The following is a 26,184-nucleotide window of genomic DNA, read 5'->3' on the forward strand; positions in this document are numbered from 1 at the left end:
CTCAGGGTCCTGTAAAGTCAATACCAAATCATCAGCAAAGGCTTTTAACTTATATTGTTTAGTTCCGACTACTATGCCTTTAACTTCCTCATCCTTCCTTATCATGTTCAACAGCACCTCTAGGGCAGAAATAAAAAGCAGGGGGGAAAGTGAGCACCCTTGCCTGGTTCCCTTCTCAATCCTATTTTTTTCTGAGACCACATTGTTAATTATAATTTTTGCTTTCTGCTCAAAGTAAATTGCATTAATACCATTTTAAAAATTTTGACCGACCCCCATATTATACAAGTTCTGTTTCATAAAACTCCAAGAAACATTATCAAAGGCTTTCTCTGCATCAATAAGCATTAACATTGCTTTAGTATTCTTTTTCCCCTCTAATCTTTCCAGCACATTCACTATATTCCTAATATTATCTTTCATATGCTTCTCAGGTAAAAAACCTGATTGATCTTTATGTATGTGCTTATTCAAAATCTTCTTCAGTATTGTAGCCAAAATATTTGCAAATATTTTATAATCCACATTCAACAAAGAAATTGGTTGGTAATTCTTTACTTGAGCTCTATCTGTATCCAGTTTGGGAATCAGAATGATGAATGCCTCTTTCCAGGACTCGGGTGCTTTGCGACCAAGGAAGTTTCAATCCCATGATGAGGCCTGAATCCCAACTGGAATGTGTTCAGATAAGAGAATGAGTGTTCAGAGGGAGAGGAGGGAGCAGACTGGTGGGAGGAGGTGTCAGAAGAGGAAGAGGCAACAGGGTTTAGTGAGCAGGAAGAGGTTGGGGCAGAGAGCAGGCTATTATCAGAGGCAGAAGTGGAGGCTGGAGAGCAGGTTGGTCAAGAGGCAGAGATGAGGCAGACTGCAGAAGAAGCCAGGGGATTTCCCCCTCCTGTTGCAAATAACGCGTGTTGCTCAGGGTGCATTTAAATATCCACTCTGTAAAGATGCATGTGTTGATTGGAGTCTTATCCTGGTCTTTTTGCCATTTATATCACTAATATAAGAAAACCAACCTCTGCTGGGAAAGCCTCCAAGGAAGGAGAGTCCACCACCTTTGGAGGGAGACTGTTCCACTGTCAAACAGTTCTTACAGTCAAAACATTCTCCCTAAGGTTTCGATGGAATTTCCTTTCTTGTAACTTGAATCCATCCGTTTGGTTGCTCACCTCCAGAGCAGCAGAAAGCAAGCTTGCTCCATCTTCCAGGCACTTTGATAAGGCACTTTTATCAGTACCCGGATAAAAGGCAACCAAATGACACAATCCTTTGGCATTTCTGAAGGGCACCAGGTGAGAGAAAGCTGTTCTGTAGTAAAAGGAATCAGAAGATGACATCATGCACCTGCTGGAGAGGTTGGCAGGAGGTTTTTACATAAGAAGGTACCTGAGGCAACACACCCACTCTCAGGTCTCGCCTATTTCGTGACAAGGAATACTAACCGGGCCTCAGACAAAGGAAACTTGGACTGAGTCAATCTGATAGTCATCAGAGCAAAGGCGAATGGATAGCAAAAGCTATTGCGAAATTTTTGTTTTTGCTCTTTGAGCTCCAGCCCTAAGCAAGTATAAAGAGGGCAGAAATCCACATTCAAAGCCAGAGAGTCATCAAGGGCTAACAAGATGGATCTCCTTTCAAGCTTCTCCACTGAGACATGGTTCCTTCTCATTGCCTTCCTGGGCCTTTTCATGCTGTATGTATCATTCTCTTATCATTTCTTTGGCTGTTTTCTAATTGTGAAAAAGAAATGGGGGCCTTTTAAATCTGCTTCTTCTTCTGAAAGCCATAGGAGATGGCAGCCTCTGAACTGCAAGGATATTTACTTCCAAGGAAGTTTGCATATGGTTGGGTTGTAGAAGCAGCTCCAGAAGCACAGCATATTGAAAGAGCCTTATCTTATAAATCTGAAACAAAACTGTCTTTGGCACTCACCTAGAAGTGGTCCCTCAACAGCAGAGGGAGAGAGTGAAGGAATGGAGACACAGGACAAAGTTCTTGGGCAGAAGCAGCCAATTCCTGACCTACTCTATCTAGCCCAGGACTGTGAGGCCTTTAAAGCTTAAAACTAGGGAAGAAGGTGACAACTCTGGAGATTGATGAAAGGTTGACCTCATGCGGTTTGATCAGCTGGCCATCAACAAAACACTTCTGGCTATCACTGGGCTGATGGAATTTTCTAAACTGTTTTCATGGACACAGCCATGTAAAGAACATTATAGCAATCTAATTGAATACTATAGTCCTTACGGAGGGCGGGGGATGGGATGAGCTTTTGCTACCCAGCTCTTTGCTACCCAGAATCTAATTACTCTGTTGTTGGGCTCTCTGTGTTGTATCCAACCAACTTTCAGTCAGAGTAGACCCACTGGAATTAATAGATCAAAGTTAGTCACGTCTATTAATTTCAATGAGTCTGCTCTCAGGAGGACCAGCAATGGTTGCAACCCAATATGAATAGAACTCAGCATGTGTGTGTTTGGTTCCCATTTCTGATTTACCGGTAATTATATCCCATAGTTAATGTTTTAAAAAAGAATATTTGCTTCTGCTACATGGATAGATCTATATGGGGATGGTATCTAGAGTTTGTAAGAGCTGTTCAAGGTTGGAACAGGCTCCCATGAGAGGTGGTGGACTCTCCTTCCGTGGAGGTTTTTAAGCAGAGGTTGGGTGGCCATCTGCCATGGATGATCTAGGATTCTACGATTCTGTATCCAGTGATAATTCTCAAGAGGGGAGACAGTTGAAGCAGGTCTCTCTGCCTGACTTGTAAGCTAAATTCCTGAAGAGATGATTTGGAAAAACAACACCCCCTGAAGGTCAACACCTACTTACTTCAACTTGCTATATCAATCAACATAAAGAACCATATAAGTAAAGAAGATTTTTTACTAAGCTGGGGGTCACAGAATTGTAAAGCTGGAAAGAATCCCCAGGGGTCATCTACTCTAACCCTCTGCAATTCAGGAATCACAGGGCAGGAATTATTTTGTGTGTGCTGTTTTGGAACAACAAGTTCAACAACAATTCTCAGCCTTATGCTGCTTTCAGCTTCCTGTGACAGTATTTCTTTTTGCTCTTTATCTTTGATTTATTAATAAAATATTTTTGGGAACCCCGCCCCCAACCCGAAATAGCATTGTTAGGTATATTCAGCCGCGACAACTCTAGGGCTATTATATGAACATATGATTGATTACTTAGTAACGGCAGCAAGAATATTGATAGCCAGAGATTGAAAAGAAGTGAAGGGTACCAATGTACCAAAAATGGTATCACATAATTTGGGAGATGGCACTTTGTGGGAAACGGACGCAAACAATTTGTGAGGGCAACCAGCATCCCCCACACCCTGAACGACTTTTAAAGCAGACTAGTGGCTGTTTATTCTGCCCAAGAACAAAGACTGCAGGACAAAGTGTACCTGTCACATTTCGTATTATGCGGCTGTGCTAACACTTCCCTTTATATATTGTCAGCAGCAGGGCTTTTTTCCAGGGGAACTCCCAGGAACTCAGTTCTACCACCCTCGGGTGGGTTCTGGCACCTGTCAGGTGGGCACCTAAGAGAAGGTTCCTGGTGAGTTCCAGCATCTTTTTTTTCCTAGAAAAACAGCCCTGGACAGCAGCAGCGATTGGACTCTTTCTGCTCCAGGGCTTATGAACTCTCCTGTTTTGATTTTGATCTCAGCTATGCCTTCAGGTTGGGAGGGGAAGGTGGGATGCTGAGTTTGACATTTTCATCTTTTCACATATAACTCAACACACACACATGCAAGAACAAAGATAATGTTTCTTGTTAAGTACAGCAAAAAGAAAAAGAAAAACAAGGGTGTTGGCTAAAGATAAACAGAACAGGGAAGGAAAGATCTGGATTTTCAGGGGAGAAATCAGCTGGTGGACTTTGGAGCCTGTTTATTGCTGTATATATGCAGAGCAGGGTATAGGAAGTAGATCTCTAGGAATTGGTGGGTGATTTCATTGAAGGAGCTGTGCAGGCCAGTTGCTTTCTGCCCACATCAACCCCCGGTTTAAAGCTTAGTGAGGTGGGGCCCACAAATCCCTGCCTTGTTTTCTGGCAACTTTAATTGCAGAATGACTTTGCTCATTGTAAATCTCTGATACGTTTTGATTAATTAAAGTTTTGAGAAACTTCTTTCACAACTGGCAGTTTAAACAGTGACAGTTAAAAACAGTGCTTTTTCTGGGGGTACGCAGGGGTACGTATTCCCCTAAACATTGTGTGAATCTTTGTACTTTTGTCCATTTACTGTATTTATTTTCCCCGATTTGAACTATAAAATGGTGGTTTTCTTGAGTCAGAATGAGAGTACCCCTAAACATTTTTAAGGGAAAACAACCCCCACTGGTTAAAAAGATTCTTAATGTCACAACAAAGTTAGTCAAACTCACGTGTGCCGAATTTGTTAATTGATAAAATTATGTTTTTCAGTATCCAACAATGTCTGCCTTTTTATTTTTTGCTTTTTACCACTCAGCCCCTTCATTGCATAACCATTCATTCGTAAATGTTTAAACCATTAAAAAATGAATATATATATATATACAGTATGCTGAAACAGAATTATGAAGAACAAGAAATGGCTACTATGTCAGCAGAAAATGAAAACTAACCTGTCAACGTGTCAGAACCACACAATTAACCAAGCAATCCAATTACTATCTGCACACTGGCAACTGTCAGAGTTACAAACATCATGGGGACAAGGAGGCTAGAGAAAGAGGCGTCTGTTGCACCTCGGTGGAAGTATGAATGTCTTAATTATGATTTCCTTAAAGCAAGCTATGGAACACAACAGTGTTCGTATATTCAAAGGGGAAATCACACTATAAATAGGTATTATGTAATTCACCGATCAGGATTACATAAGGAGATATGGCCAGAAAAATATGGTAAAATGTTGAAAAATTTTGTAGAATGTTTGAAGGGGAAGGGCACATAATTTTAAATTTCTCATTGCCCCTAAGAATTTTGGGTCCAGGGCAACTGGCTCTGTGGCCCCACCCATTCTGCGCCACAGCTCAACAATGTACTTTGAGTTATTCAGTTGTACTTGTGTGGTGTAGTGGTTAAGAGCAGTAGACTTGTAATCTGGTGAACCGGGTTCACTTCCTGCTCTTCCACCTGCAGCTGCTGGGTGACCTTGGGCCAGTCACACTTCTCTGAAGTCTCTCAGACCCACTCACCTCACAGAGTGTTTGTTGTGGGGGAGGAAGGGAAAGGAGAATGTTAGCCGCTTTGAGACTCCTTTGGGTTTTGATAAAGCGGGATATCAAATCCAAACTCCTCTTCTTCGTCTTCTCTCTCGAAGGCCTGGGTTGCATATTAGCCCATATCATCTCATTTTTTGCCCTGTGGTGCTCATGTCAGTTCCTTGTGGGATTTTTTAACAGGAGGAGCCCCCACAAAGGTGCATCAACCTGCCAGGTTTCCCCTCTGAACCCTGGACAGGCTTTCATGCTCTGCTGACAGATTTGCATCTCTCTCTCTCTCTCCCCCTCCCTCTCTCTCGTTTTACAAAATAAACAGATATGGATTTTGGCCATATGGAGTCTTCAAGAAACTGGGCATTCCAGGTCCATCGCCGTTGCCTTTCTTTGGAAATATCTGGTCCTATCGTAAGGTGAGTGTCTGCTGACATTCCTGCCCTGCTCAAGAGGTTTCCTGAGGCCCTTTTCTGCTCCTCCCTCTTGGGATCAGAGGTGCTCCTTAAAATGAGCCTTAATCTAGTCCAGAAAGGCCGTTCTTAACTTTCTTAAATGTCTTTCCACAGGGGCTTATGAACTTTGATACAGAGTGCTTTCAGAAATATGGGAGGACCTGGGGGTAAGTGACCTTTTATGACCTGCTTGTATTTCTCATGTTAGCCCAAATCCCATTGCTTGATCCCAAGGAGATAATGTTCTGGGGCGGGAAACTGCTAAATCTGCAACTGGATCTCTTTGGGATCTCAAAAACATACCATTCTTTACTCTTAATCCAGGATTTATGAGGGCCGAAAGCCTATGTTAGCTACGCTGGATCCGGCTATTATAAAAGCTGTCCTCGTGAAAGAGTGTTACACCACTTTCACCAACCGTCGGGTAGGCATTCACTTCTTAAGTATACAATAGTATCATGGAAGGAGGAGTGTTCATACACGTCACTCCATTGGCGCCAAACTGGGGCAGGGTGGGGTAATGGGGAGGGCAGATTAATCCCTCTCCCAAAGTCAAGTGTGAACTTAGTCGCCCAGCCATCATTGCCCTCCATGTTTATTCCGTTTACAATTCCCTGTTGGATATTATTGGTTCCAGATCTGTCATGGGTTCAAAACCTGACTTTGCCACTCAATGGTTCGAAACTGCTTTGTTTCCTCTAGGATTTAGGTTTAGTTGGGATCTTGGAGTCTGCCGTCTCAGTGGCAAAGGATGAACAATGGAAGAGGATTCGCACTATTCTCTCTCCAACCTTCACCAGCGGGAAGCTCAAGGAGGTAAAAAAAGGAAAAAGATATTATGTATTGAAAAGAATAAAATATTCAGTTCTTCCACTGGTAAATATGGGTCGTACAGTTCAAGCACCATTGAGTCTATTCAGTCTGAAACTGGGGGATAATCCAATTCTGTTGATAGTCAGAGTGGCTGAAGCATAATGCCTAAGAATGTACGGTTGCAAAGTCTATGTTTTGGATTTTTTCTCAGCTTCACTCTCTTAAAAAAACAACCACAGATATCAAGTCAGTGGATCTCTTTTGAGATATCACTCCATATACTGTAATTGCAAAGTAGTATCATTACGAGCTAGATCAGCCAGTTCTCAACATGGCGAAACAAAAATGCCAAAGCGAAGCAAAAAATGAAGCCCATCTTTCGGGATTGCATTTTTGATGAGTCATGAGCAAGTCACAGGATTTCCAGTACTCCATTGCAGCCAGGAAGGACAGCTGCCATTAGGTGTTGACATCTCTGTTCATTGATTTGTATTTCAGATGTTTCCCATCATCAAACACTACGGGGAGGTTTTGATGCAAAACGTTCAGAAGAAAGTGGAAAAGAATGAATTTGTGGTTATGAAGGAGTAAGTGGTTTGAGCCAGGAAAGGCCTCAGTCAAAAATAGCATAGCATACAATGTGGGCTGCCTTTGAGGTGAATCCAGATCACATTGGGTGGCCAGAAACAGGCCTATGGAAAATCCTAAGTATACTGAGAGCCTGATTTGGCTGCTCTGTTCCCTCCCCAGCGTCTTTGGAGCCTACAGCATGGATGTTGTCACCAGCACTTCGTTTGGTGTGAACATTGACTCTATGAACAACCCTGCAGATCCTTTTGTCAAGGAGATGAAGAAGATGACCAAGTTTGCCGCTTTTGATCCACGCTTGGTTTTGATAGGTAAGTTGGCTTCTGATTTCTGATGGCCCAGTGGAAGTTCGCAGCCTGGTTATTATGGAAACATAATAACTGGTCCATCAAGCACAGAATTTTCTACAGATTTTTCTACTAGGTCCTCCAGGGTTTCTGACAGGGGCCATTCCCAGCCCAGCCTGGTCACGAGGACCAAATGTGGGTCGACCATTGAGCCATGATGGCCTTTCCAAAATAGGATTTCTTTCTAGACTGCACTTGGATCTAAAATATTGCAAGGATGATTATAAGAACTGGCCCTCCCATTAGGTACATGTGTGGGAAGTTCTGGGAGGGTGTAATCAGTGTGCATGCAATGTAACAAAATGCACATATCTTCATACATGGATTGCATATACAGAAATTGCAACCCTGAGATTCACAATGAGGCTCTATTAAGGCTTGCAAGCTCTGATCCTTAGACCAAACCAAAGTCTATCAATAATTATCTACAGAAATCTATCTACCAATCAGCATATCTAATGCTTTGCTTCAGGAAGGTTGATTCCTGTTCACCGTATGATTTCTGTCTCTTGCAGCCACGTTGCCATTCTTGATTCCTCTTCTCAAATTAATGAATGTGAATATATTCAACGCAGAAGCTTTAAGCTTCTTTTCAAGGTCCTTCGAAAAAATGAAGGAAACGCGGCAGAAAGAAGGGCAAAAGGTAAGAATTGTGCCGTAATTTGGGGGTGAATATCTTTGACATGGAAAAGGGCTTTCATTTTGTGTGTGGGTGTGATTTTTCACTGAAAAATCCCCTAGGATTCAACTTTTCTCTGTGCTGCTTCACTGCTTTTTGCTCCACAAAACAGCTTAATATCTTGACTCTTTTACCCCCTCAGTATGTCTGGTTGTGCCTAAGTACAGTGAGATGATCTCACAACCAATGTCCTCAAGGGCAAAGGGGGCCAGTTCTCATGGCTGTATTTAGCCCTTTAAAAAACCAGGGGCTTCAAACCATCTCGGGCCAGTGGCCCCCGTGGGGATCTCTCTGCCGCACATTTCCTCCACTGGTTTATTTGTTTTCTGGTTAGGGCCGGGTGGACTTCCTGCAGCTGATGATTGACTCCCAAAGTGCCAAGACTGACCACCAGAGCAATGGCTTGAACCACTCCTATAAAGGTAATGCCACACAATTTAACTGAACTGAAGGGAAGTTGAATTTCCTGAAGACTTGAAATTGCCTATCCCAGTTTGAAAAATGCAATGCAATGAATGTTACCTACACAGATCATGTTCCCAAGTTGTCTTTCCTGAGGAGTTGAAATTGCCCAAATCCTCGATGACTTAGGAACTTCACTTGCACCTGAAGACAGGCTCCAGCAGATTGAGGGGACGAGACCAATAATGGGTCCTACGACAGTTTCTGCATGTGCTGTAGAGGGAAGTGAGGGGCAAATGGGTCTCCGCCACCTGGGAAGGCAGCCCATCTAGGAGTGGGAAAACTCTGATCCTAAACTTTGGTGTGATATCTTTGGGAGAAGAAAAGGCTGAGGAGTAAACTCTACACAAATCCAGAGCAGCAGAAGAAGAACATATCCCACTTTATCTCTACCTGAAGGAGTCTCAAAGCAGCTAACTTTCTCCTTTCCCTTCCTCCCCCACAACAAACACTCTGTGAGGTGAGTGAGGCTGAGAGACTTCAAAGAAGTGTGACTGGTCCACGGTCACCCAGCAGCTGCAGGTGGAGGAGCGGGGAAGCGAACCCGGTTCAGCAGATTATGAGTCTACCACTCTTAACCACTACACCACACTGGCTCTTCCTCAGGGGTTTGTGCCTAAGTCCCTAAGATGACTGGATGGTGCCTTGTACGCCTCATTCCAGCAACTCCTGCAGCCAGGCTGCTGCCAAATGTCTTGCTCTGCTTTCCTTTGGACATCAGCAAGGCCAAGAGGGGGGTTCTGGTCTTCTGGGCAGCCCAGGACCTCCAGACACACTGCCCAGGCTTGGGGTCCTGGAGGGCTCACTTCAGTCCTGCAAATACAGCAATTTGACTTCATCCCCAGAGGCACACTCCATCGTCTCTCAAGACAGAAGGATGCCAGAAACAAGACTGCACCCACAGACATAATTCCAAACCAACTCCCCAATCTTCTAACACTACGTATGTTGTTGATGATAATGACTTTCCAGTCTCTTGTAACTCAAACGTCTCCAAGCGACTTACGTCATATTTAAAATATAAATATAAATACATTATACCATAAAACAGAACAAAACAGGTCCCATAAGAGCCATAGGAAGCTTGGGGAGCAGATTAGTAGCAGCAAAGCATCATCTCAGTCTATCAAAAGCCAGGGGGAAGCCTTTCCCTGGTGTTAAAAAGAGGTCAGTGAAGGCGCTTAGCAGACCTTGCTGGGGAGAGTTTTGCACAGAAAGAGAGCCACAACCTAAAAGGCCCTACTCTCCCTTGTCATTACACTCAGTGGTAAAGGCCTCAGAATATCACTTCCCCCCTTATTTAAGTTGCCTGCAGGACTGTTCCCAGAAGTAATTCCCATTTTTTTCCCCTGGGCCACCACCCCCTTGATCCCACAAACTCATTCTCAGTACTTCCTCCCCTCTCAAAAGCATTACTATACAAATAGTGATTTGCACAACACCCTAAGGAAGACAATGACACAATAAAATTCAAAACAGCAACAATTGATTGCACATTGATTGAAAAATCACATTAAAAGGGTTTACTTTAATTAATTCAACAAAACTCATGAATTTGATCCCGTGAGACCAGCTTTTCAAAATCTGATAGTCCAGCACCCCCTTGCCTCTTGGCACCCCCTAGGAAATCCCTCCCCCCAGATTGAGTTACTGCCTGCTTAGGGAGCCACTGCTCATTGCATGGTCCTTTATTATGTGTGTGCTGTAAGGACTGATCAACAAGGTGTTGCTGCTCTACCTGTGAACCAGGAAGTTGTTTCCCCAGAGACTGCTGGATTGTTTAAAACAACAGAGAAAAGAAGACAATATAGGGTTTTGTGGTTGTTGTTTTTAAAAGCCAAGGTGTTATTAGTAACCTTGGGAACCTGGCCATTTATTGTCCTTGTTCTTGAGTGCCTCAAACAACCGCAGAGGGAGAGAAACGCATGAGCTACTGTTTTGATTTCGGCACTATTGTTTGGGAAGAAAAGAAAACCATTGCATTGCAGTGCAATGCATGTTACCTGCACGGATCATGTTCCCAGCCAGACTACAGGCTGTACTTGTTTACACTTGAACTCTCTCACTTCTGCTTGTTTGCAGGTTTGACTGACATTGAAATCCTGGCCCAGTCCTTCATCTTTGTCTTTGCTGGATATGAACCCACCAGCAACTCCCTGGGTTATGCGGCCTACCTCTTGGCCACTCACCCAGATGTCCAGCAGAAGCTTCAAGATGAGATAGATACCATCCTGCCCAACAAGGTGAGAATGTGTGGGTTGCAAAGGTGAGGCCGGACCTAATGGAGAAGGTTTTTTGGGTGGGGGAGTTACAGGAGAGTTATTTATCTAATTTGGGGGGCAGGGACAGAGGAGTAATAAAAATGAACCAGTTAGAAACTAAAGCGAAAATACACCAAAACACAATTTAGTACCAGCAGTTAAAATCCAGTTTGCCCTGACATCAGCCCAGTGGTCAGCATCACCCGGACCTTAGATTTCAAAGGCCTGTTTGAACTGGAAGGTCTTAGCCTGCTGGCAGAGGGATGACAGAGAGGGAGCCAGTCTATCCTCTCTTGGGAGGGAATAGTGCAATCTCAGAGCAGCCACAGAAAAGGCCCTGTCTTTCTTGAGTCATCACCAGCTGGGCTTCTGATGTTGATGAGACGAAGAGAAGGAGCTCACCTGAGGATCTTAGCACCTGAGCCATGTTAGATTGGGGCAGTGGAGAGAGAAACAGATCGGTTGCGTAAGTTGCATCCCACCTGTGCAGCTGCTGAATGCAACCCACGGAGGTTTTCTCATTCATGGACAGAAATCTCAGAACAAGGCCACCTCAACTGAGATCTTTCCTTCTGAAGGTCTCTGTGTGAGCCTGGTTTAGGGTCTCACTGGTTACAATTCATCTCCCCCCTTGAATCCCCCCAAAGGCTCCTCTCACGTACGATGCCATCATGCAACTGGAATATCTTGACATGGTCCTGAGTGAAACGCAAAGGCTGTATCCCCTTGGAGGACGGATTGAAAGGACCTGCAAGAAAGATGTAGAAATCAATGGGGTGACTATCCTGAAGGACATGAATGTGATCATTCCTCCCTATACGCTTCATCGGGACCCTGAATACTGGCCAGAACCTGACGAATTCAGACCTGAGAGGTAACCCTTCCCATCCCACTGCAAAAAACCTTGTGCTCTGAATATACGCCGCCTGATGAAAGGCCACATGTTCGAATGACATGAGTGAAAGATCCACCCAACCACTAGTAGATCATCAGCTGCTCCTGATTTCAGCCTCAGCTGGGCTGCTGACATCATCACCATCATCATTTGGTTACATTTATTTATATCCCACAGGGACTTAAGGCATGTAAACATAGCAAACAAACTGTAATAGAATTAGAAAGTGATAGAAACATCACAATGCCAATTGTGATACCAGCATTTTGCAGATGCCCAACTGGAGGTGAAAAGAAATCAGACATCACCAACTTTTTCGGGCCTGGGGGTACACCTGTAATTTTGAGCAAGTGCTGGGGTTGCTATTCATAAAATGCCTGCCACGAGGTGTGACGTGGCACAGGATGGCTGCTGTTGAGAGGGGGTGGCAAGCCACTAAATTGGTGCCACGTTCACAAGGGGAGAAAAGAAGTGGGACCCCAAAATAGTGTGGCCATGTCCCACATGAGCTGCCCCAATCTGGTGGGGGCAGGGAAAGGAGGCACTGCACTCCCCTATCCAGAATGGGAGGGTTGGCATGCAATCCTGACCCCCGGGCACAAAATTCTGAGAAGGGCACCTCCAGGCATCCCTATAACAGGCTCCCTCTCTTGGCTGAGGTCCTGCCACCTTCCAGAGCCACAGGGAGGCAAGCTGAATCCTGGCTGGGCCTTTGGGTTTGGGTGGTGCGTCCTTCTCCTTTTGGCCTGGCCAGCTGTGCTGGCTAAGTTGGAAGGTGGCTGAGCTGCCAAGCCAATAATAATAATAACAATAATTTATTATTTATACCCCGCCCATCTGGCTGGGCTTCCCCAGCCACTCTGGGCGGTTTCCAACCAGATATTAAAACACTGTAATGCATCAAACATTAAAAGCTTCCCTAAACAGGGCTGCCTTCAGATGTCTTCTAAAAGTCCCTCTGCCTGGTTCCCTGTAATTTGGCTTCTCGCAGGGAGGGAACCGCCAGAAGGCCCTTGGCACTGGACCTCAGTGTCCGGGCAGAACAATGGGGGTGGAGACGCTCCTTCTGGTATACTGGACGGAGGCCATTTAGGGCTTTAAAGGTCAGCACCAACACTTCGAATTGTGCTTGGAAACGTACTGGGAGCCAATGTAGAATAAATGTTTCCACTGCCATCAGTGGCAGCAGCGTTGGCAGCCATGTGTCTCCCTGGCTCTGCACTCCCTCCCCCCCCCGACACACTTCCCCCCCAGCTACCCAGTCCACTGGGCAGTGGGGATTTGCTCCATCCTGACCATAATGAAAGGGGTTTCTTCAAACAGTGTAATCTGAGCAGGAAGAGCAAACAGACTCTGGAGGGGACCTTTTGCATCACAGACACCATAGGTGGTACCAGTGGGTACTGCACTCATGACCCCCATTTGCGCGACACTACGCAGCATCGTCCCCACTTGATTCAGCTGGTGGATGCAGCTGAGGACGAGCAACTGAGAACCAGCTGGTGGTGAGCAATGTCCCCTTGTTGTGAGCCCTGAGCTGCTGCCTTCGTCTTCTTTTCCCTCTCCTATCAAGGCATCAGATCTGCCCGTTCTGGTTCCTTACCCAGCCTCCATTTCTCTCATCTCTGTGAATGCAACCAGGTTCAGCAAAGAGAACAAGGATCAAGTGGATCCCTACCTATACCTGCCCTTTGGAGCTGGTCCCCGGAACTGCCTGGGAATGCGCTTTGCTCTCGTCACGATGAAGGTGGCCATTGCAATCCTGGTGCAGCATTTTTCCTTCAGGGTCTGCAAGGAAACTCCGGTGAGGAGGCTGGATGGTGTGTGTGTTTGTGTGTGTGTGTGTGTGTGTGTGTGTGTGTAAAAGGAAGGGGCAAGGGGCATAACACGTGGAGTTTCAATGTCTGGCACCAGTGCCCAAGGCATAGGTAAAGGTAAAGGGACCCCTGACCATTAGGTCCAGTCGTGAACGACTCTGGGGTTGCGGCACTCATCTCGCTCCATAGGCCAAGGGAGCCAGCGTTTGTCCGCACACAGCTTCTGGGTCATGTGGCCGGCATGACTAAGCCGCTTCTGGTGAACCAGAGCAGCGCACGGAAACGCCGTTTACCTTCCCGCCGGAATGGTACCTATTTATCTACTTGCACTTTGACGTGCTTTCGAACTGCTAGGTTGGCAGGAGCAGGGACCGAGCAACAGGAGCTCACCCCATCGTGGGGATTCGAACCGCCAACCTTCTGATCGGCAAGTCCTAGGCTCTGTGGTTTAACCCACAATGCCTCCCGTGTCCCTTGCCCAAGTCAGATAGATAGCACCATACTGCATGTTTTGATTTAAGCCAGGGAAACTCCCCTGTGATCTTCTGCTGGGGTCTTGATGTTAAGATGGGTTGACTGATGTGCTGATTGCTCTCTCGATTCTCACCCTGCTGCAGATTCCCCTTAAGATGGGCAACCAAGCCTTTTTAGTGCCGGAGAAACCAATAGTTCTGAAGATGGTGCCACGAGGTGGTCCCCAAAAGGAGGAGTGAAGCCTGGTCATGTCTCAGTCACCTCGGTAGCAAGTGCAAAAGCTTCGGGTGTTGCTCTGGGAAGTTTCCCCAAAGAGAACTACTAATGGTTCCAGCAGATCAGACTGATTTGCAAACTGAAACAGAGCTCTCTTTACAGCTTCACACTTCTCTGAATTTGGCACTGAAGTTTTCCAGCCACAGAACACCCACAAAAATGGGTGTTGTTAGTGCATTGTCAGTGGAAGAGTCATGCAAAAATGTGTATCTTAGTGAAAGTAACATTAAACAATGCGTTCTATTCAGGAAAAAACCCCAAAATGCTTTCATTCTTTCATTCTGTTCAAATTCGCCAAAATTTACAATAGTTTATTTATTTTGCTTATTAAATTTGTATCCAGCCCTTCATTTGTAGAACTCAGGGTGGTTCACAACATAAAAAGACAATACAAAAAGAAAATGCTTGCACTGTGAAACATTCATACAAAAGTGTGTCTGCAAGGAAAATGGGCATCAACAGTGTGTGCAAATGTTCATGCAAACTCCTCTGTGGAATTGGGGCGAAGCAAATGTAAGACTGGCAAAGTGGGAAACCCAAATTAGCAAATTTGTCTATCCTTTAATATTCCTCTATTTGCTCGATCTGTCGCTTCTATTATTTCAAGGCTGTTTTGGGGATTTTTTGAAACAATATTATATATATTTGGTTGCAAGGCACCTTGAAAATTATCGTAGTATAAAGTAGATTTTAAAAGTCCCCTTTAAAACCAGATCATCAATGATGATTAATTGGAGCATGCCCAGCCTACAATTTTGTATCAGTCCAAGACCAGTTTACCAGTCTTGGCTTCCCCCATGGAATTCTGGGAACTGTAGTTTGGGGAGGGTGCTGAGGAGATTTCATTAAGGGATCCATACAGAGCACATGCAACTTGAATTCCTCAGGGTTGCTTGGGAAGAAAGAATCACTATGGCATCAAATCATGACCACTGAATGACAGGAAACTCAGTCGGTGCAGGCCAGGATTGCAAAAACCCCTTCCTAGAATTGACACACATCACAGTCCTGGGTAATGTGATTTATTTGGGTCCCTGTGACTCAGATGCATTCTTTCAAAACTCTGTGTGTGGAAATGGTCTTGCAGAAACAGGACCAATCCACCAGTGCAAGCCCAATTTAAATACCACTCTGGAGAGAAATAAGATCTGCTGTGGTTTAGTAGATTAAACTTCCCTTGTTAAATGCAGGTTCCAGCTTTCACATTCTGTAGTTTGTTGAGTTCTTAGAATCACCTAACAGTGTGTAAAACTGGGTCTGGAAACAGCTCAGAAGCTGTAGTTGCAGTTGGTGAAAGACCCATGTAATATGATTGTAGCACTCCGTCAGGGAACTGCCATCAGTGCCGGAGGGAGAGAGAGAGCTCCAGAGGGATCCCAGAGAGTGTCCCGGGATTGGGAGAGGCAGCCCATCTTCTGGGGAAGGGAATCAGCTCAGCTCCAGTGGAGAAGGGGGGCAGATGGGGGAATCTGGGAGGGAGTCACATGACTCCTTGCCTGGGACCAGCGGGGGGAGGAAGGGTCCTCCGCTGCCTACGCCTTCCTTGCGCAGAAGGCTTCGGCGCAGGGAAAGTAGGAGGAGACTGGGCGTGAAAGAACTTCTTTGCTGGAAGAAGTTTAAGAAACGCCCACTGATGGATTCTGCCAGCGATTGAGACAGCCACGGGTGAGTGGCTGTCCAGACAGAAAAGGTTCACTTAGGCAACCCAGCCAGGTGTGGGCATCGGCTTACGCACGAGCAACCCCTTGAACCATTACACACTCGTTCCCAGGAAGCAATATTGAAGCTCTATTTTCAATTATCTGCCTTTGGCACGATATACACTACAGTACACTGGCACCTGGTATACGGGGTGCTTGGGACTCCTGCCCCCTCAATATTTTGAATCGGGGGCCGTGTGAACACACCCTAATTTCAAGGATACAAGAGCATGAACAACTGAGACCAGTTGGGTTGTAGCTGGCACATCAGTCTAAGATGGTATGAGGTTCGCTGTGCCATGGAAGCAACCTGTGATTCCGTAGACAGAACTGGATTGAGGAGCCCCCCCCCCCCGACTTCAAACCTATTTCTTCTGGAGGGATTGCAGTTCCATCCGAATCTGGGCAGGTGCTGGTCATCTGTGCAGTCAGACCATTTAGAAACAATACTTCCATCTTGTCTGGATTGAGTTGCAGTTTATTGGCCCTCATTCTGTCCTTTACTGCACACAAGCAACAATTTAGCATTTCTGCTGTCTCCCTTTAATACTCTGAAAAAGTGAATCAGAATTGGGTGTCACTCACTGGCATGACTCTGGAATCTGGACATGGAACAGGACATGGAGTCACAGTCTACAGTATCATCAGCTGAGGAACAAAACCAGGTTCCTACTGCTTCCTTTTAAAAACAATTATTTTTGTTATTGATTTCTCCCAAATACAGCAAAACAAAAATATCCACACTATAAAGATGCATCTGTTGATTGGCGCCTAATCCTGGTTTTATTGCCATTCACATCATTAATATAAGTAAAACAAATCATGTCAAATTTATCCTGTTTCTCTATACCTTTGCCTATCCTCCAGGGCTGAGTTGAGTATTCGGACATTGCCACCATCCCTTGGAGGTGGCAGTGGTGTATTGTGGGTTGCTAGTGCCCGGGGCAAGGCAAATATCCTTGACACCACCTGCCGATAGGCTGGAACAAAGGGGCAATAGCTTAGAGACCTGAGTGGCAGCTGTGGTGCCCCATGAGTACTGAGCACAGCTGAGAGTGGGACGGGAGATTGGTCAGGAGCAGGTATCTTTCTAAAGCCCATACAGAGGGTGCCCTAACAACTGGCCAATGCCCAAATCTGCTCCTCAGTCTGCCCGTGTGAAAACTGGGAGATATGCTGTGTGAGGCAGAGGGCACTCTATTCTTAATTTATCATTACAGTGGTACCTCGGGTTACAGACGCTTCAGGTTACAGATGCTTCAGCTTACAGACTCCGCTAACCCAGAAATAGTACCTTGGGTTAAGAACTTTGCTTCAGGATGAGAACAGAAATTGCGTGGCAGCAGCACAGCGGCAGCGGGAGGCCCCATTAGCTAAAGTGGTGCTTCAGGTTAAGAACAGTTTCAGGTTAAGAATGGACCTCCAGAATGAATTAAGTTCTTAACCCGAGGTACCACTGTACTACTTTTTTTTCCCTTTTGAATTTTTGCACCCCTAATAATTTTGCACCCAGGGAAACTGCCCTGGTGCCCCCACCCACATGACACCCCTGTGAGGTGGGGGTGACTGCGGCCTTTCCATGACTGGCTACTTCTAGCCTCACAGCTGCCAGAAGCATTTGTTAATCTTTGCAACGTAGCCCCATTCACTTTCAATTTTGATTTCACTGCAGATATTCGCCACCAGACATTGATTTCTCAATGCATCTAAGGGAGCCTGAGACTGAAGCTGCCTTTTTGCTTGCTCAAAAGCCTGCCGCCTGCCCCATTTCTGGGATCCTGGCTCTGAGCTTGATGTTATGTGATCAGGAACTTGCTGAGGCCAGAGACTGGCAGGCAAGAGCTCTCTGGATTTAAAAACACAGCATCAGGGTGCAGAGGACCAGAGTTGGACCCCCTCAAAGGTTGCCACCAGAGTAACCATGGCAGCTGGATCCCCCCTCAATCTGTCTTCATGTTTGTCATAGAATCATAGACTTGAAAGGGATCCAACCTCTGTTTAAAAGCCTTCAAGGAAAGAGAGCCCACCATCTTTTGAGGAAGTCTATTCCATGGATGCGGGTGGCGCTGTGGTCTAAACCACTGAGCCTTGAGCTTGCCGATCAAAAGGTCAGCAGTTCAAATCCCCATGACGGGGTGAGCTCCCGTTGTTCCTGCCAACCTAGCAGTTTGAAAGCATGACAAAAAGTGCAAGTAGATTAATAGGTACCACTCCGGCGGGAAGGTAAACAGTGTTTCCGTGCGCTGCTCTGGTGTTGGTGTTCCATTGCGCCAGAAGTGGCTTAGTCATGTTCACCACATGACCCGGAAAAACTGTCTGCAGAGTGGACAAACGTTGGCTCCCTTGGCCTGTAAAAGCGAGATGAGCACCGCAACCCCAGAGTCGTTTGTAACTGGACTTAACTGTCAGGGGTCCCTTTTACCTTTACCTTTACTTATTCCACTGACCCATGGCTCATAGAACATTGTTCCTAAGGTTTATCCTTTCTTGTAAGTGAATCCATCGGTTTGGGGGCTCGCCCCCCCTCCCCCCAAAGCAACAGATGGAAAGCTTGCCCCATCTTCCAAGGGAACCAGCCACTTCAGTGACAAGGAATTCTCACCTGGCCTCTTTTCACATCGAAGGAAACAAGCTTGGCCCAGTAATTACAGTGAAGACAAACAGATCGCAAATGATACTGTGAGAAAACTTTTGCCTTTTGAGCTCCAGCCCTGATCAAGCAGACAGAGAATAGAACTCCTTGATCAAAGCCAGAGGCAGAGAGACATCAAGGGCCAACAAGATGGATCTCCTTCCAAGTTTCTCCACTGAGACATGGTCCCTTCTCATTGCCTTCCTAGGCATTTTCATGCTGTATGTACCACTCTGTTATCTTCCTTTACTTGGGTTAATTTATAACTCTGACAGTAGAAGGAGCATTTTAAGTCCCCTGAAAGCCTTAGGAGATAGCAGCCTCTCAACTGCAAGGATATCTACTTCCAAGTAAACTTGCATAGGGTTGGGATGTAGAAGCAGCTCTAGAAGCACAGCATGCTGAAAGAGCCTTATCTTATAAATCTGAAACAAAACTGTTATTTGGTACCCACCTAGAAGTGACCACTGGAGGGGCTGTAGATATCTTCCATCTTCTGGGTGCCAACCATGATGCCACAAGCCCTTTATTTTGAACTCACCTCCCAAACTCTCAACAGCAGAGGAAGAGAGTGAAGGAATGGAGACACAGGACAAAGTTCGTGGGCAGAAGCAGCCAATTCCTGACCTACTCTGTCTAGCCCAGGACTGCGAGGGCTTTAAAGGTTAAAATCCGGGAAGAAGGTGACAACTCTGGAGGATGTACAGGCCACACTTGGAATACTGTGTCCAATTCTCAGCACCACAATTTAAGAAGGATGTTGACAAGCTGAAACGTGTGCAGAGGAGGGCAATCAAGATGATCAAGGGTCTGGAAACTAAATCTTATGAGGAGTGCTTGAAGGACCTGGGTATGTTTAGCCTGGAAAAGAGGAGACTGAGAGGAGATATGGAAGCCATCTCCAAATATCTCAAGGACTGTCACATGGAAGAGGGAGCCAGTTTGTTTTCTCCTGCTCTGGAGGGTAGGACTTGAAGCAATGGCTTCAAGTTATAAGAAAGTAGATTCCAGCTAAACATCAGGGAAAACTTTCTGACAGTAAGAGCTGTTTGACAGTGGAATGGTCTCCCTCAGGAGGTTGTGGAATCTCCTTCCTTGGAGGTTTTTAAGGAGAGGTTGGGTGGCCATCTGTCATGTATGATCTCGCTGAGATTCCTGATTTGCAGGAGGTTGGACTGGATAACCCTTGGGTCCTTTCTAACTCTAAGATTCTATGATTCTATGATCATGTGGTTTAACCACTTGGCCTTGAGCAAACTCCCACTGACCATAACTGAACTGATGGAAGTCTCTGGACCACCTTTGTGGACACAAACGCGTAAATAACATTATAGAAATAGCCCTTATGGGGGGGGGGGAGAAGGTTGTGTGACCTTTTGCTACCTAGGCCTGTGAAAAAAGAATAATGTTGGGCTCCATGTGTTGTATTCAACTAACTTTCATTCAGAGTACACCCACTGAAATTTAGTTTGCCATTTTCATCTTCTCTTTATGTAACTCAACACACACTGAAAGCATAAAAATAAATAATGATTTTTTTATTATTATTATGAAGTACAGCAAAAAAACAAGGGTGTTTGCTCAAGATAAAGAGAACAGGGAAGCAATGAACTGGGAGAAATCAGCAGGAGGACTTTGGAGCCTCTCTTTATTATAAATGCAGAGGAGGGTGTGCAGCAAGTTGATCTCTAGCAATCGGTGGGTGATTTCATAGAGGTCCCACCAGAAGGAGCTGTGCAGGCCAATTGCTTTCTGCCCACACCATCCCCCTATTGAAAGCTTAGTGAGGCGGGGCAGACAAATCCCTGCCTTGTTTTCTGGCAACTTTAATTGCAGAATAAGGCAGTGGGATTCTGGGCTGCACCACTGGGCTGGGTCTTCTCCAGAGAGAAAGACTCCTCTGTTGAATGATGCACGTCGGGGAGAAGGACAGGCTAAAGTTCAGCAGTTATGAATACCTGAATGAGGGGATTTCAGCTGCACTTCTGTGTGCTCTTTATCTTAAGACATTGCATGACTTTGTTCATTGCAGATCACTTTACTACTTTATTTATTTACTGAGAAGGATTTGCATTCTGCATAATGAAAAAACAACTCTCAAGCGGTGTACGCAAAGCAATTAAATATGATTAATTCCTCCTCTCCATGCATTGAGGTCCTGATCAGTTTATGTAGGGCATGTGTGAATAATCCTCTCCTAGGGCCTTACTCCTCCCTGCGAAACCAGTCTGGCAAGTATCTGTCAAGCTGAGCAGACTGTCGATAGAGCATCTTCTGTGTATCAGTAGGGGTAATTTTGCCAAAGGGATCCAGGGAAGAAAGTATTTATCATGACAAAGGGCAGGGATTTTTTTCAGAGGGAACTCACAGGAACTCAGTTCCAGCACCTCTCTGGTGGGTGCCACTGCCATTCTAAAAGAAGGAGGGAGGTGTTCATAGTGAGTTCCGGCACCTCTTTTTCTAGAAAAATTGCAATGACAAAGGGATATTCCCATACTGGCTCAAATAATGCAAACTGCGACCATTATCCAGTATCCTGTCAAGACACACACTAAAATTTCTGTCTGTAGACCACCTCTTTCTGTGATATTTTTGGGCGGTTGGGCAATTTTCAAAAGTCTTTAAATAGTCTTTGTACACCTTGCGTTGAGTCTTTGCCTCTTATGAAGGAGGCGGGGAACTTGTAATAGGTGACTCTGAAACAACAGCTAATCCAGAATGTGGCAGCTAGACTGGTGACTGGGAGCGGCTGCCGGGACCATATAACACCATATAAAGAAGAAGAAGAAGAAGAAGAAGAAGAAGAAGAAGAAGAAGAAGAAGAAGAAGAGTAGTAGTAGTAGTAGTAGTAGTAGTTTGGATTTGATACCCCGCTTTACCACTACCCAAAGGAGTCTCAAAGCGGCTAACATTCTCCATTCCCTTCCTCCCCCACAACAAACACTCTGTGAGGTGAGTGGGGCTGAGAGACTTCAAAGAAGTGTGACTAGCCCAAGGTCACCCAGCAGCTGCATGGGGAAGAGCGGAGACGCGAACCCGGTTCCCCAGATTACGAGTCTACCACTCTTAACCACTATACCACACTGGCTCTCAGGACATTTCCAAACACAATTCAAAGGGTTGCTGCTGGCCTTCAAAGCCCTATACAACTTCAGCCTCAGCCCAGGATACCTGAAGGAGCATCTCCACCCCCATTGTTCAGCCCAGACACTGAGGTCCAGCTCCGAGGGTCTTCTGGCAGTTCCCTCACTGCAAGAAGTAAAGTTACAGGGAACCAGGCAGAGGGCCTTCTCGGTGGTGGCACCCTCCCTGTGGGACACCCTCCCTTCAGATGTCAAGGAAATAAACAACTGTCTGACTTTTAGAAAACATCCGAAGGCAGCTCTGAATTGGGAGGCTTTTAATTTTTAAGGTTTTACTACATTTCTATATGTACTATAAGCCGCCCAGAGTAGCTCGGGAAACCCAGCTAGATGGGCAGGATTTAAATAATAAAATTATTGCTATTATCAACAGAATAATAAAGATCAGCTTTGATTTCACTGGAACTTGCCTCCACTTATTCATCTCTGACCGCTAACAAATGGGGGGACTCTGAATCCCTTAAAGGGGGGGTTAGGCTCTGAAAGGCACCCCTCCTTAAATATGGTAACACTGCCCCCCCCTTGGGATCAGAGGTGCTCCTGAAAAGTGGCCAAAATCCAGCCCAGAAAGGTCGTACTTAACTTTCTTAAATGTTTCTTACAACAGTATGATGGTTATTTGATATCGAGTGCTTTCAGAAACATGGCAGGACCTGAGGGTAAGTGACCTTTTATGAACAGTTTGTATTTCTCAGGTTAGCCCAAATCTCATTGTTTGACCCAAAGAAGGAAATGTTCTGGGGTGGAAAAATACTTAATATGCAACTGGATCGCTTTGGAATCTCAAAAACATTCCGGTACTTGTCTGTAGTTTTCTGCCTTTTATTTTGTGGGCTTATTTAGCATAGGCATTCTAAAGAATATAGCTCCTTCAGTTTGCCAGGAGGCGGTTGCATGTCTACTCAGAGGTAAGCCCCATTAAGTTAAATGGGTTTCACTCCTGTTACCCTTCGGAGGGGTCTCATTATGCCAGAGCATATGGAAAGAATACAGCTTTGTTCAGGCTGCAGCAAGAATGGCTCGGTGGATGTTTCCAAAAGCTGGGTGGAGCATGAAAAATTCACGACACCTTTATAGTATTTTTCATACATGATTGTGGTGTGCGCAATCCTTTCTAACAATATTGTTGGCTCTCTAAGCCAAGGAACAGCTTGTGGGCCCTTCAAGTGAACTTTCAGTTGGAGGTTCCAAACATGAAGTTGTCTCAGTGGCTGCTGACACCACAAAACACCGGTCTTGAAAGACCTACATTGGCTCCCAGTACATTTCTGAGCACAATTCAAAGGGTTGGTGCTGACCTTGAAAGCCCTAAATGGCCTCAGCCCAGTATACCTGAAGGAGCATCTCCACCCCCCATCATTCTGCCCTGACACTGAGGTCCAGCTCCAAGGGTCTTCTGGCGGTTCCCTCATTGTGAGAAGTGAGGTTACAGGGAACCAGGCAGAGGGCCTTCTCAGTAGTGGCACCCGCCCTGTGGAACGCCCTCCCATCAGATGTCAAGGAAATAAACAACTATCTGACTTTTAGAAGACATCTGAAGGCAGTCCTGTTTAGGGAAGCTTTTAATGATTGCTGCTTTAATGTATTTTTAATCTCCTCTTGGAAGCCACAGAATGGCTGGGGAAACCTGGTCAGATGGGCGAGGTATAAGTAATAAATTATTATTATTAGTTTATTATTATTATTATTAGTTTATTATTATTATTATTATTATTAGTTTAAATGCCTTTCTCATCTGTTAGGTTCTGGCTAATGTTACAGTTGGCATAATAAGCATTATCTAAGGTGTCAGTTATGAGGGTCTCTGTGCCCAACTTGCTCATTGCTAATGCCATTGCTAGGAAAGGAAGGCAAAAAACATGCAGAGATAAGACCCTGCCTTGTAGTGGCCTCTGATAGCTTATTGCCTAAAATCAAAGGGAAGATAGAGTTTCTGAGCAGAAAGAAGACTATGAGCCAATATTGTCAAAAAGGGGACAGAGAGGTCACACTCCCAGGCAAGCATGTGTCAGATTGAAGCTTAAGGCTCTGAGCTGGCGGGTCTTCCTTGCTCATGCATGCAAATGCTTCCACAGGAGCTCTCAGGCAGTATCATGCTGTGCCGGAAGCCTCTTGCATTGACTTTTTTCTTTGCTTCAGCAGAGTAACAGGGCAACCCTCCTTCTGGGATGTGTTTTTCTAGTTAGTTTTGACTAGCAAAAGATGTTGTTCCCTTGGCTTATAAAATGATGGAGGATGGCAGACTCCCTCAGCCAACCTTCACCAGTCAGGCGCGATGGAGAGGCTTTGGACTACAGCTCCCATCAGTGCCTGTCGCCATGGGTTGATGGGAGATGGAGGCCAACACATCTTGAAGGCACCAGGTGAAGGCTACCTGTAGCTCACTTGTTTTCGATTCACTAGAATGTGCCTCTTCTTCCTTACTCTTAATCCAGGATTTACGAGGGCTGAAAGCCTATATTAGCTACGCTGGATCTGGCTATCATAAAAGCCGTCCTTGTGAAAGAGTTCTCCACCACGTTCACCAACTACTTAACTATACAATAGTATTACGAAAGGAGGAGAGTTTCTACATGTCACTCCATAATGGGGAGGGCAGATTAACTCCTCTCTAAAAGTCAAGCGTGAACTTAGTGACCCAGTCATCACTGCACTCCATGTTTATTCCATTTACAATTGCCTGTTGGATATTATTGGTTCCAGATCTGTTGTGGGTTCAGAACCTGACTATGCCACTCATTGGTTTGAAACTGCTTTTGTCTTCTCTCGGATATAGGTTTAGATGGGATCTTGGAGGCCAACACATCTTGAAGGCAAAGTACGAACAATGTTCCCTCTCCAGCCTCCAACCTTCACCAGTGGGAAGCTCAAGGAGGTAAAAGAAAAGAAAAAGATATTAAGTATTGAAAAGAATAAGATATTCAGCTCTTCCACTGGTAAATATGGGTCATACAGTTCAAGCACCGTTGAGGCTATTCAGTCTGAAACTGGGGGGAATAATCCAATTCTGTTGATAGCCAGAGTGGCTGAAGCATAATGCCTAACACTGAGAGGTGTCAGTGGCAAAGTCTATGGTTCAGATTATTTCTGCAAAAAATCAATCACATCAGTTGTGTCAGTGGATCTTGTGGAAGATCTAATGGACAATTAATTAGATTAACTGGACTAATTAATTGGCACCTGCACATCACAGGTGAGATGGAGGTTGATGCCTGAAGGTATCACTCTATATAAATGCAAAGTATTTATACTGCAGTCCTGGCGCAGCATTTCTCCTTCAGCGTCTGCAAGGAAACTCCGGTGAGGAGGCTGGACGCCTGGCGCACCTCTGTATGTGCGTGTAAAGGGAGGGGTTGTCCACCATCTTCTCCTGCTATGCAGGACTCCCTTCCTTTAGAAATGCAGCTGGGACTACATCTGACACTAGGCTAGCACCCATCCTGCCTCTGTCACCCAAGAGACATCAGTCCCCCAAAAGGAAGGTGCTATGTGCAAGTCAGTGTCTGGCGCTGTTGCCCAAGGCATGGATAGGATTGAGCCACATGTTTTAATTAAAGCCAGCGAAACCAAAGCGCTGATACTTCCCTGTGAGCTTCCGTCAGGAGTCTGAATGTCAAGCTGGGTTGACTCATTAACTAATTGCTTTCTTTTGTTTCTCACCCTGCTGTAGATTCCCCTGGAGGTGAGAAAGCAAGCCTTCGTAGTGCCGGAGAAACCAATATTTCTGAAGATGGTGCCACGAGGTGCTCCCCAAAAGGAGAAAGAGGGAACCCTGGTCGCATCTCAGCCCCTCTGAGAGCGGGTGCAGAAGCCTCAGGTGTTGCTCAGGTGTTGTTCCCAGAAGAAAACTGGAGACACTTGCTAGTTGTGTACAGAGAGACAAGCTCATGGCTGTAAATTGCTTCTGGACCTCTTAAATAGGCATGGAGGAGAAATCAGTTCATGTTTTAATCGGAACCTGCCAGATTCACATTTCTCAAACTAATCTGCACCTGTCTTTCAAAATTCTCAGTTACAGTGGTACCTCGGGTTACATACGCTTCAGGTTACATACGCTTCAGGCTACAGACTCCGCTAACCCAGAAATAGTACCTCGAGTTAAGAACTTTGCTTCAGGATGGGAACAGAACTCGTGCTCCGGCGGCGCGGCAGCAGCAGGAGGCCCCATTAGCTAAAGTGGTGCTAAACATTGGGTGACCCTGTTCTACACAGTGGCCTGATAAAATGTCCAGGAACATGTTCAGAGCATGGCATGTTCCTGGAAACTCTAATGAAAACACCCCCAGACCAATCAAACTAGCCCAACTGGCAGATGAAGAAGGCACCAGGGCATCTTTCCATCCGGCAAGTAGGGGGATCAAGTAAGTTCGTGGCACACTTATCAGTTCACAGGCTGGTCGCCCTTCTGCGTACA

At 45.5% G+C, this 26,184-nt stretch overlaps 2 protein-coding genes across 2 annotated transcripts in view; both read left to right on the forward strand.

Annotated features, from left to right (window-relative positions):
• Window positions 1–26,184, forward strand: part of LOC308462996 (cytochrome P450 3A9-like) — a 96,263-nt gene that overhangs the window by 33,483 nt on the left and 36,596 nt on the right. The window lies entirely within an intron of this gene.
• On the forward strand, window positions 1,537–14,558 carry LOC308462992 (cytochrome P450 3A29-like). The gene is made up of 13 exons (XM_080981111.1): window positions 1,537–1,696; window positions 5,554–5,647; window positions 5,798–5,850; window positions 6,008–6,107; window positions 6,386–6,499; window positions 6,995–7,083; window positions 7,247–7,395; window positions 7,947–8,074; window positions 8,445–8,532; window positions 10,655–10,815; window positions 11,481–11,707; window positions 13,370–13,532; window positions 14,163–14,558. The coding sequence occupies exons 1-13, from the start codon at window positions 1,626–1,628 to the stop codon at window positions 14,256–14,258; spliced, it is 1,533 nt and encodes a 510-aa protein (XP_080837237.1). The 5' UTR covers window positions 1,537–1,625; the 3' UTR covers window positions 14,259–14,558.

Source organism: Podarcis pityusensis (assembly GCF_964106645.2).
Source record: "Podarcis pityusensis genome assembly, chromosome: 14".
Taxonomy (NCBI): domain Eukaryota; kingdom Metazoa; phylum Chordata; class Lepidosauria; order Squamata; family Lacertidae; genus Podarcis; species Podarcis pityusensis.

Bases quoted from the DNA above. Each gene is read 5' to 3' on its own strand.
- LOC308462992 (XM_080981111.1), top strand. From the start codon at position 1,626: ATGGATCTCCTTTCAAGCTTCTCCACTGAGACATGGTTCCTTCTCATT. The intron at 5,648-5,797 runs GTGAGTGTCTGC...GTCTTTCCACAG, and splicing joins ATATCTGGTCCTATCGTAAG to GGGCTTATGAACTTTGATAC. The intron at 8,075-8,444 runs GTAAGAATTGTG...TTTTCTGGTTAG, and splicing joins GGCAGAAAGAAGGGCAAAAG to GGCCGGGTGGACTTCCTGCA.